The 12,187-nt window shown below is 40.4% G+C and overlaps 1 protein-coding gene across 1 annotated transcript in view; it reads left to right on the forward strand.

Annotated features, from left to right (window-relative positions):
• Dlg5 (Discs large 5) overlaps positions 1–12,187 on the forward strand; it is a 390,290-nt gene that overhangs the window by 260,632 nt on the left and 117,471 nt on the right. The window contains exon 19 of the mRNA XM_068225698.1: positions 9,373–9,616. Within this exon, the coding sequence (XP_068081799.1) occupies positions 9,373–9,616 (244 nt within the window). The remainder of the gene's footprint in view (positions 1–9,372; positions 9,617–12,187) is intronic.

A 12,187-nucleotide genomic window follows, 5' to 3' on the forward strand; every position in this document is an offset into this window, starting at 1 on the left:
CAAAGTAGGAAATAATGTATCTCAGGAAGAGAAAGTTTGGAAGGGAATTGCACAGGGTAGTATAATCGGTCCATTACTTTTCTTAATATACGCAAATGATTTAGGGAACAATATAACATCAAAAATAAGATTGTATGCAGATGACATAATTGTTTATAGAGAAATAAACAATATTGAGGATTGTTCAGAATTGCAAAGGGACCTTGAAAGTATCCAACAATGGGTTGAAGAAAATAATATGAAGGTTAATGGAGGCAAATCAACTGTTACAACTTTTACAAACAGGAGCTTTAAAACTGAATTTGAATATACTTTGGATGAGGTAGTTATCCCAAAAGATGGCAAGTGCAAATACTTAGGTCTGAAATTTGAAAGTAATTTGCACTGAAAGGATCATATTGATGACATTGTTGGGAAAGCATACAGATCATTACATGTCATAATGAAGCTACTTAAAGGATGCAACAAAGAATTAAAAGAAAAAAGTTACTTGAGTATGGTTCGTCCATTATTGGAATATGCAGACAGTGTTTGGGATCCTCACCATGAATACCTTATAAAAGAAATAGATAGTGTGCGGAGGAAAGCAGCAAGATTTGTAACAGGGGATTTCAGGAGAAAGAGTAGTGTATCAGAAATGTTAAAGGAACTTGGGTGGGAAACTTTAAGTAAGAGAAGGGAGAAAACTAGACTTACAGGATTATATAGAGCCTATACAGGAGAAGAAGCATGGGGAAATATCCGTGAGAGGCTTCAGTTGGAAAATAATTATATCGGCAGGACTGACCACAAATATAAAATTAGAAGGAATTTTAGCAGAAGCGATTGGGGTAAATTTTCATTCATTGGGAAGGGTGTGAAGGAGTGGAACAGTTTACCAGGGGTAGTGTTTGATCCTTTTCCAAAATCTGTACAGATATTCAAGAAGAGAATAAACAGCAACAGAGAAAATAAATGAAGTGTTAGAGGGCATTCGACCAGTGCAGGTTATTGTAAATTTAAAAAAAATGTGTGTGAATAATTTAATTCCATCCCCTGGTCTAAGGAGTTTGGACAGCCAAAGTAGGGGACTGCCTGTAGGGGTGAAGTACAGTGGGGACTTCGAGGGCCCTGGGACCGCTACGGTAGCTGTGAAGGCCCTTCAGGTACTCTGAAAAGTGGTGGCAAAAGGGGCTCTGGTTAAGACGCAGCAGGAAACTGGGTCAGTGAACCGATCAGTGCTGGGGGCTTCAAGGCTTACAACCTTGATAGTCAACAACTCGTCACTTTCGGGTGACCAACTATACTCACTTGTGTGATAGACTGTATCAAACATGAAGTACGAAAACAATATTGATAAATCCCCAGGTGGTAACCAATCCACCCCCGTTCATGACGGGGCATATAGGTCATCGGATTCTGGGGGACCTATGCCTTCATGTGACCCAGTCAGACCTAAAAGAAAAAGGAACATCACATACCTAGCTACGATCAATATTAACTCGCTGATCAAGACCGGGAAACTTAAACATACCCTTGAAATCCTGAAAGACAAGAACATCAGCATTGCAGCCTTACAAGAGACACGGTTCCCAGATGAAGATGCCATGGAGTCTCAAGAATATAGAATAATAAGGGAAACCCTGGTAAGAGAGTCATGATGAATGTACCCTTCCTGGGGACAGGGTTCGCAGTACACCACAAACTAGTTGCTAACATACTTGGCTTCTCTTCGCCCAATGATAGAACTTCAGTAATATCCTTCAGGGCTAGCAATAGGGGATACTCTTTTGTTAACTTTCATGCTCCTACCAATGACTCTAACAAGAAAAACCCAGAGACTACAGATAAGTATTGGGACACCCTTGAGGAAACCCTAGACCACATCCCACATCATCATACGACAATACTGCTGGGAGATTTCAGCGCTCAGATTGGGAGAGAACAGAAATACCGGAAGATTGTAGGAAGTTACCCCGCCCATAAGAGAACCAACAAGAATGGGGAACGGCTAATCAGTCTGTGCACCAAGTATGGATTACTCTTGAAGTCTACGGCTTTTAAACGCCTACCTAGGAAGGCCATGACGTGGCGCAGCCCAAGCAGCATGATGGGCGAGTTCCAAATTGACCACGTAACAATAGATAAGAAGCACCACTGCGACATTATGAACGTGAAGGTTTTTTTTTTGCTAGGGGCTTTACGTCGCACCGACACAGATAGGTCTTATGGCGACAATGGGATAGGAAAGGCCTAGGAGTTGGAAGGAAGCGGCCGTGGCCTTAATTAAGGTACAGCCCCAGCATTTGCCTGGTGTGAAAATGGGAAACCACGGAAAACCATTTTCAGGGCTGCCGATAGTGGGATTCGAACCTACTATCTCCCGGATGCAAGCTCACAGCCGCGCGCCTCTACGCGCACGGCCAACTCGCCCGGTAACGTGAAGGTTTTACGAGGAGCTAACATAGACTCCGATCATTACCTGTCCATGGTTAAGATGAATCTGAAACCACTGTATAAGACCAAGGCTATGCTTATGAAGAAAAAGAAGATTCCTAGGTTTGATATCACCAAACTTAAAGAATACAATGCAAGTTACCAAGAGAGTCTGAACCAACACATCAATAGGATTAACACCACTACAAATTGGGACCCACTTCGGGATGCTATAACAGATGCGGCTCAGAAGACGATCCCCAACAGACCTAAGGGAAACAAACACCCATGGTGGTCAAACGAATGCGATGAGGCTATAGAATCCAGGCGACTAGCATGGCTCAAATGGAACCATCATAAAAACGAAACCAACTTACAAGCCTTTATTACACAAAGAAAGAACACCTCCAGCATCATAAGAGGTGCGAAAAGAAAATACAACAAAGAACTGATTAAGCAAGCCGAGGAGGATTTTGGAAAAAACAACTCCAGAGACTTATACAAAGGTCTAAAACAACAGACGACCCAGTTCACACCCCAAACTTTACACTTCCAGAGAACAGACGGATCATTGTGCCTCAATGATGATGACTGCATCAAAACCCTAGCTGATTATTTCCAAGGACTTTTGAATGCTGAAGAACCTGCGCAGCGCCTCCCAGTTAGAGAACCAGCTAACCTGGACACCAAAGACATCCCTCCTCCCACCTATGAAGAAGTAAGAGAGACCATTCAACTTCTCAAGAACAACAAAGCTCCTGGAGAAGACGGAATAGTGGCAGAAATGTTGAAACAAGCTGGTGAGCAAACATTCAGGCACATACACAAAGTAATCCTGGACGTATGGGCTAAGGAAAGGCCCCAGATGATTGGACATCAGCTGTTATCCATCCAATCCACAAGAAGGGAAGCAAAACAGATCCCAGCAACTATAGAGGAATATCACTCCTTTCAGTATCGTATAAAGTCTTTTCCAAGATTCTGCAACAGCACATAACAAGACAACTGGATAAAGAATTAGGAGAATATCAAGCAGGGTTCAGAACTGCAAGGTCTTGTGCTGAACAGATACAAAATCTGAAGACCATCCTTCAATATAGCAAGAAAAGATGCCGACAGTGGGTAGCTATCTTTGTCGACTTCCAGAAGGCATACGACTCTGTGGATAGGATCACACTCTTCAACACCTTAAGAGAACTGGGACTAAACGAAAAAATTAATAGGTTGGTGCAAGCCACCCTGCACAACACCACTTCCAAAGTTAAGTTTAGAGGTCAATTATCAGAGAGCTTCACAATTAAAACAGGGGTGAGGCAAGGAGATGGTATCTCATGCATATTATTTAACTGTGTCCTGGAAAAGATCATAAGAGAATGGACCAGGTCATTACCTGAGAACACCGGATTAAGAATGGGGTTTAAATCAGACAACCTGATGATTCCATGCCTGGCCTTTGCTGATGACCTTACTTTATTAGCAAACGACATGCATGAGGCCACTATGCAGCTTCAAACACTGCACTCTATTGCAGCTAAAGCGGGCCTCATGATCAACATTGGAAAGACCGAGTTTATGACCAACATCAAAGATGCCCCTACAACAATGGGAGTCAGTGATACAAAACACATCAAGAGAGCTAAAAATGTGAAGTACCTCGGAGAGTGGGTATCGGAGGACCTTAGTGAAACGATGGCTCTTGAACAAACGAGAATCAAATTAGACAAGGCCTACCATGCCTGCAGAAAACTGTATGCCTCAAAGCATTTATCAAAGAATGTAAAACTGAGACACTATAATGCAGTAGTCAGACCATTAGTCCTCTATGCAGCAGAATGCCTATCCCTAACTAAAAGAACCCCACTGAGAGCCCTGGAAGTGCAAGAACGGAAATTCCTGAGAAGAATAATAGGGCCAAGGATCCTACCAGATGGAAGGCGATGGTACAAACCCAACAATGAGCTCTACCAGCATCAAGAAAAACTCATAGATGTCATCAGGAGAAAACGTCTGACTTTCTATGGACACCTATACAGAATGGATCCTAATAGATTATCCCATAAGATCTTCAAGGTTGCTAAGAAAGGCAAAGCTACTGGATTCCCCTGGACCAAACAAGTGGACAAAGATCTTGCAGAGCTTAATATTAATCAAGCCGCCATTACTGACAGAAATGCATACCGTTTAATGGTCAAAACTAAACCTTTCCTAACATCCCTTACATCAGCTAGCCACAAAGGAGCCGGGAATTGGTCAGAGGAGCGCAGGAAAGAATTCAGCGAGAAAATGAAGGAATACTGGGCCAACAGGAAGGCTCAAGAGGCCACTAAGAACACAATTCAGTATGCTAAAAGGGGCAGACGAAGACAAAAACACAGCTACAACACAAGCACCGTGGTCCACAGATGGCCTAAACGCAAAGAGAGAGAGAAATGCAATGTAAATATTAATCTTATACCAGTTGTATAGTATCATTTGAAGTAATTCCACATACTGTATATCAGTTGACTATATTTGTAAGTAGTACAGGAGATATAAGTAGAATTTTGTAAACAATATAAATTTATTAAGGATGAGCTGTGTGTTTAATAGAAAACATTGTTAGCTTAAATTGTATAATATTGTATTATAGGAAAAATTTTCTTCTCTTGTTAATTTAATATTTCGTGCTTGACAATAATGTATTTTAGTGTACCATTTGCCACCGAGGTAGACACCTCATTTCCAAATAAAGAGATTTTGATTTGATTTTGATTTGATCTATTGTCTCTGGAAGGATATCATTAAGTGTCCAAAGGTTAGAGATCTGTGAGTTAGGCACAAATTTAAACATCAGAGAAGCTGGAGTGAACTTATAGGACTCTGAACTGCCAAATTCAAAGTAAAGGCCAACCAATGCAGGGATGGGCCCACCTGGAATGATCTCTTCATGATGAAATGCGATGAGAGCCGATCTAAGATTACAATTGACCCGCTCCGCCAGAGATGGTTGAAGATAATACGCTGAAGTAATTACATGTGAAATGGACAGATTGAAACAGAATGTACGGAAGTGGTTGGAGGTAAAAGCTTTAGCATTATCAGAAACTATATAGACCAAAGGAAGCGAATATGGTATTTAAACAAGAAATGGTGGACCGAGCGGTAGCCAGCTTATTCGGAAAGAACCAGGAAAACCTAGTGAAACCATCTACACACACAAGAATGAATTTATTGGCCTTACCCTTTGATTGGGGGAAGGGTCCGATGTAGTCTTCTTCTTCTTCTTCTTCCGAATTTGGCCAACTGTGGACCGCATAGAACTTAAGGCTTGTTGGCCTTTCTTCTCTTCTCTTCCCAGAACCTTGTCATTCTCTCGCTTCTTATTTTTCTCTCCTCCTCAGAGATTATCCGGTTGGGCTTCTTTTTAGGTGGTTTGTCCTCAAAAAATTTGATTTTGTTGATTATGTTTCTAAACTCTTTCCTTTTATTGATCACCTCTAGTGCAATTCGAACTTCTTCTGCATCTCTTTTGACCTCTTCTACCCACTTAGTGGTGGCCTTCAATCCTACAATGTACTTAAAGATCTTTTTGGTCAGTCTGCTTTCATCCATTCTTACTAGATGTCCGTAGAAGTTCAACCTTCGCTTCCTCATTGTATCTGAGATCTTTTCCGTATGTTTATAAAGATCCTTGTTTTTCCTTTTTTTCCAGGTTCCATCAGTAGTTTTCTGAGGTCCCAGAATCTTCCTTAGGATCCTCCTTTCTTTCTTTTCCAATTCTTGTAGTTCCCCTTTTTAATTCAAAATAAGACACTCTGAGGCATACAATCCTTCTGGTTTGATTACTGAATGATAGTGTCTATATACAGGTGCTCCATGGGGCAGGACGCTTGAGGAGAAGATAATAGACCTAGCTTAGTGGACAAGGTGGGCTTACTAAGCAAGCAAGATTTACAAGCTTTTACCAATTCACGAATTTCAGCGTCCATACCTTTCCAAATAAACATATCTCGGATCTTTTCTCGAGTTTTGAAGGTGTCTATCGTGTAAGGTCTCTCAGCGGATTGTACGCTACTTTGGACATATAATGCGCCGAGATGGTAGTCTTCAAAAGCTGATTGTTGAGGGCGAAGTCCAGGGAACCAGACAACAAGGACGAATACCAACGCGATGGATTGACATGGTGAACGGCCCCCTACAGTGTTCTCTCAGAGTAACCACATTGAAAGCTTTAGGTAGGGAAGAATGGCGGAGTACGGTTCATCGGCTAGAGGGCTGAATATTATGATAGTCACGACGCCTCAGTTATGAGGCAAAACGAAGAAGAAGAAGAAGAAGAAGGAGAAATGCCTCCCTAATGGGGTCTCATGATAGTACTTGAAGATCATAGGTACAAGAACAGCTGGAACCACAACTTTCATATTTTGGTCATGCCAAAGCAAAAATCATGATATATAAATCATATTACTGTATTTGCTAATATTGACCTATGGATCAGAATATTGGACAAAAAAAGATCTGAGTAGATTACAAGCGACAGAGGTGCGCTTTTTGCGAGGGATAGCAAATGAAACAATACGAAACACGCTACAGATCAAGCCCCTAAAAGAAACTATCGAGAGAAATAGTCTGAAATGGTTCAGCCATAACAAAAAAATAGGACAAGAAAGATTACCAAGAAGAGCTCTGGAATGGACAGAATCTGGAAGAAGACCAACTGGAAGACCACAAACAAGATAGAGGGATCAGGTGGAGGATGACATGAATCGGAATGGACTACAGTGGGAGGCAGTGATGGATGATAGACTATGTGTGGAAAAGAAGAGAAGATTGGAAGAGGCTCTGTAAATGACCTCCATAAGAAGAAACCGTTTTTTATATACAGTATTGGCTAGGCAGATCATATTATCTCCTGTTTTTCATTGTAGTGATATTGTCAATGTAAGCAGTCGATTACAGACCAGTGTATGCCATTAATATGGTCAAGTTTATAGATTCTTGGACACCTCTGTCGATCAGCTAGCCAACAGAAGGGGGAGTCAACAGGACAGGACAAAAAGCACTTTGCACTCATTCTGTAGAATAGCAAGTTCATTTTGTGACTTCTATAAAATTTTCAGTTTTTTGTTACAGCTAATTTAAATGGAGAAATTTGAAGTTTCTTTTGGCCACCTTAATATTACTACACTACACTAATCAAATAATATATATGTTGCCATTAATGCTTTCACGGCCCGTACTTATAGACATGATACTGCATAGGCTTTTGGGCTTATGCCGTGTCAAGGAAATAAGGTGAAATGCTTTACGTTTCGCAGAGAACTGTGCTCTGCGTCATCAGAAGAAAATCTTGACTGTCCACAAGAAGGGCTTCTTAAACAATGAGCTTTGAAATTTAGACATTATAATAGAAGTGGAAATGGTACGTTCATTCGTCACCAGATGGCTCCCCGGACACAGTACAACGCTAGCGTTTCAAGCGGAAGCTAACGGAACCATCAGAATCAGTCTAAGAGGGTCACATAACATGTGTACGTAACATATGACATTGACATGTGTATGACATTGACACAAGCCTGGAATGAAACATCTGGCGATGAGGAACGTACGAATTTGGAAAACACTGAGACGAAATAACAATAGTGAAGGGACAGGGAAGGGAACTACCTATGTAAATCCTTAATGCCTGGCAGCTGGGTATTACTTAAATGATAGCCAGTGTCCCTGTTGAAATTGTTAAGATTTCTATGTATTTCCACAGCTTCCCGTATAATCCTGGGTCTGTAGTGTCTAGTGTGGGTAAGAGCTCTAACATCTTGGAACATGACATCATGACCCGACGATAGGGTGTGCTCATCTATTGTTGAGTTGTTTGGCTGGTTGAGATGAATATTACGTTCATGTTCCTTGATACAGGTATCAATGGACCAGACTCAGTCTGGAAATGACCCATGTGTTGGAAGTCGTCTGGGTAAAATCAAGGACAAATTGTCCCCACTTTTACATCCTGGGGTATACGAAATTCGCTGTACTTGCGGTAAGGTGTACATTGGCCAAACATGCCGGTCCATCGGTACCCGTATCAAGGAACATGAATGTAATATTCGTCTCAACCAGCTAGACAAATCAGCAGTAGCTGAGCATGCTCTATCATCGGGTCATGATGTCATGTTCCAAGATGCTAGAGCTCTTACCCACACTAGACACTGCAGGTTCAGGATTATACGGGAAGGCGTGGAAATACGTAGAAATCCTAACAATTTCAACAGGGACACTGGCTATCATTTAAATAATACCTTGGTGCCAGCCATTAAGGATTTATGTAGATAGTTCCCGTCCCTGTCCCATCACTGTTGTTATTTCGTCCCGGTGTTTTCCAAATTTGTACGTTCCTCATCGCCAGATGTTTCATTCCAGGCTTGTGTCAATGTCATATGTTACTTACACATGTTATGTGACCCTCTTAGATTGATTTTGATGGTTCCGTTAGCTTCCGCTTCGAACGCTAGCGCTGTACCGCGTCCGGGGAGCCATCTGGTGACGAATGAGTGTACCATTTCCACTTCTATTATAACGTCTAAATTTCGAAGCTCATTGTTTAAGTAGCCTTTCTTGTGGACAGTCGAGATTTTCTTCTGGTGACGCAGGGCACAGTTTTCTGCAAAACGTAAAGCCTTTCACATTATTTTCTTGACAAGGCATAAGCCCAAAAGCCTATATCATGTCTATAAATAATATATAGCCTTGTGCATACCCCGGCTATACCTAAACTGAAATACTGAGTTTTGAAAAATTCTGATTGTTTTGTTAAGAATGAACCCATTCTCTTTCATTGTCGACTCAGTTACAAAAACTAGCTTTTCACATTGTCACATTTGTGTTCAACAGACTGTGAAGAGCTTAAGTGTACAGAGAAAATCATAATTTTGTTTATATAGATATGACCTTCCAGTAATTGCGAGGATTTGTTTGTTGTAGAGTATCATGAGCTGGATGGATCAGTTAGCTCTAGCAGTGACGACAGCCCTTCTCGCTCTGGTTCTCCTACGCCGTGTAACTCTCCAAAGATGTCTCATAAGCAAACTCCTATGCAGCTAGACCAGATGTCCCCTTCGTCGATATGCAGCTTACGTAGTGCACCTCAATCGGCCCATGGGACGCTCACCCGTAACCAAGTTGCTCAAGCAGTATCCTCCTTAACCAGACAGAATGCTACTGTAAGGTAAGATAATTAGCAAATGAACTGCAATTTGTAAATCCATTTAACATTTTTGTTGAATCCATTAGTAGAGTGGGGGGAAAAACACAGAAAAATGTAATCTCCACCAATCTGAATGTTAGTAATAAGAATCACTCCAGTGTATCTTATAAGCATACATTCTTCTTCTTCTACTCCTTCTTATTCTTCATTTTGAATCGCCCATCTTTGGGGTACGTCAGATCTCGGTTTTGGCTGTACCATTCTTTAACATGAGTTTGGTAATCTTAAGATCTCTCTGATCCTTTTCAACTTCTTTAAACCATTATCACACTCTCGTCTTTAACTACACATGCAGTGATAGTATTTGTACTAAGAAACAGTGAGACAGTCATTGCTGTGTTTCGGCAGAGTTCAGCGCTACCATTGAATGTTACTTACCAGTGTTTTGAAAGGAGGTGCTAAGACTACCTGCCACATGTTTTTGGCACCTCCTGAGGAAACTATCCATCACTGCTCTAGTTCTCATAGTATAATGTTAAAAAATATGAGGTTTGGGTCTATTTCACCATTGTAATACATCAGAGGTGCTCATGCTGGGCATTGTGGGCACACAGCACTGTAAGCAGGCAGCCAGGCAGGCGATGGTCACGTCACAGACCATGTAGGGTAGTTTGAAATGGTGGCAGAAAGTAATGAAAGAAAGAGGGCAGAAATCCACATCATTTTGAATTTACGTTGGAAGAAGTAAGTTATTTATGTTCATTGCAGGTTATGTATTTTGATTGGATACAGTAAAGAGTTAGACCTACAACCTCAACTGTATGCTGTCCATTTGGTTTTTAGGCTCAGTACTTCCTGTTGCCTGAAATTTATTATAATTCATTATAAAGGACATGGGTTGTAGTACAACCTGGATCTTCTACACTTGGGAATTGTGTTGACTTCATGGACTGACCTAGTTAAGACCTCTCGGTTTTGGCTATAACTATAAATAAACACCCATTGTGCATTAGTTAATTTATATTGAGTCATAGTACACTTTGTGGTTTAATACAGAAAAGAAAACAGCATTTTTGATAGGCACTGGCTCACTAAAAAAGCTTGCCGTGCATCCAAGGCCAGGACATACATGCGTGTATGTGTTGGAAGTTGTCTGTCGTGGCCGTTGTCGATATGAAAGACAGGCCTTGGTGTGCGAGTGAGTGAATGAAGTCACACGATCAACTTAGTCAAGCTCTAACAGCTACGCTTTAACCAGTCATCACTCCAATTACGATCAGTGCACTGCAACATTAATTCCGGGATTTTGTTTTATCTGTAACATATGAATCTTGAAATACTGTACTATCTTGTCGGTCTCCATATAGTTTTCCAAAATTATTAGATCATTGTGAATTTAAGAAAGTTCTTCAAGAGAAATGCAGGGGAAATCATCAACTGAGTAGTTCGGTTGAGAGCGAATATTCCCTTTCCCTCTTGCCATAATATTTTATAGGTAGATATTTAACAAAGATCATTTTTGTTTTAATCAAATGATTAAGACAGTTCAATTGTTCATGATTACAAAAATGTTATTTTTATTAATTAAATACTGCATAAGATATTGATCTGAAAAGTTAAATTTATTTCATTTACTACACTTCTATACCACATGATGAAGCATAAATTAACTTACCTATTTACCACAATTGTCCACTGGCCCCTTCTCTCTTTGATTATTGAAGGAATGCTCTCATTGTGAAATAACTTTCTTTTACTGTCTTTGTTATAGATATTTCCATGCGTGAAATAATTTAACCTTTTCAGTGGCACACCCGATAAATTCTTGTATATCAGCAGTGTTCAATTTGCTATTGCCCATTATTTTCTTCAGCATTGGAATCTCTGTGGAAAATGTTTTCCAGCATTCTCACCAGATGGCAGGATGATTTCCAGCTGCATTCATGAAATCTTTGACCTGAAATGTGTGTTATCTCGTCTGCTTTACATATAATGTAGGACTATTGACAATTGTTTTTGAGTATTCATAAGGTGAAAACACCTGCCATCATGATCCAAAAACAATGCAACTCATATTAACCTTGTATTCTCATTTTAACTTCATAATCCTCTCTGAAGACCTAACATTTTTAAGTACAAAATGCTATTTTGACTTACGCGGGTCTTTTGAAGTGTATATTTTTAATTGTGGCATTTGAGTGAGTTCTTAATGTACAACTCGAGAAGTTTAGCCATGTTATTTAAGATATAGCAGTTTATTACGAATTCCTTGTGTATCTTTACTGTATTTTTGTTTGTTTGGCTGAAGATGTCTGCTACATAGAGATGAAACATGTCCGTTTGATGCTGTTCTGAAAAGGAACTTTAAAAAATTTAAGTATTGTAAAGGTGGACTTCACCCTCAAAATATCGGTAACACTTGTTCAAGGTTGACAATACAGATTAATTATGAAGTTCATTTCTTGTGATATAAAGCAAACTGTACAACTACTCATTGTACATCCTTGTCAGTGATTGCAGAGGACTTCCGTTGCAGGTCAAGGACAGATGTCAGTGACTCAACGATCCGTTGAGAGGTGATAGGACCACCCC

Source organism: Anabrus simplex, chromosome 1, assembly GCF_040414725.1.
Source record: "Anabrus simplex isolate iqAnaSimp1 chromosome 1, ASM4041472v1, whole genome shotgun sequence".
NCBI lineage: Eukaryota > Metazoa > Arthropoda > Insecta > Orthoptera > Tettigoniidae > Anabrus > Anabrus simplex.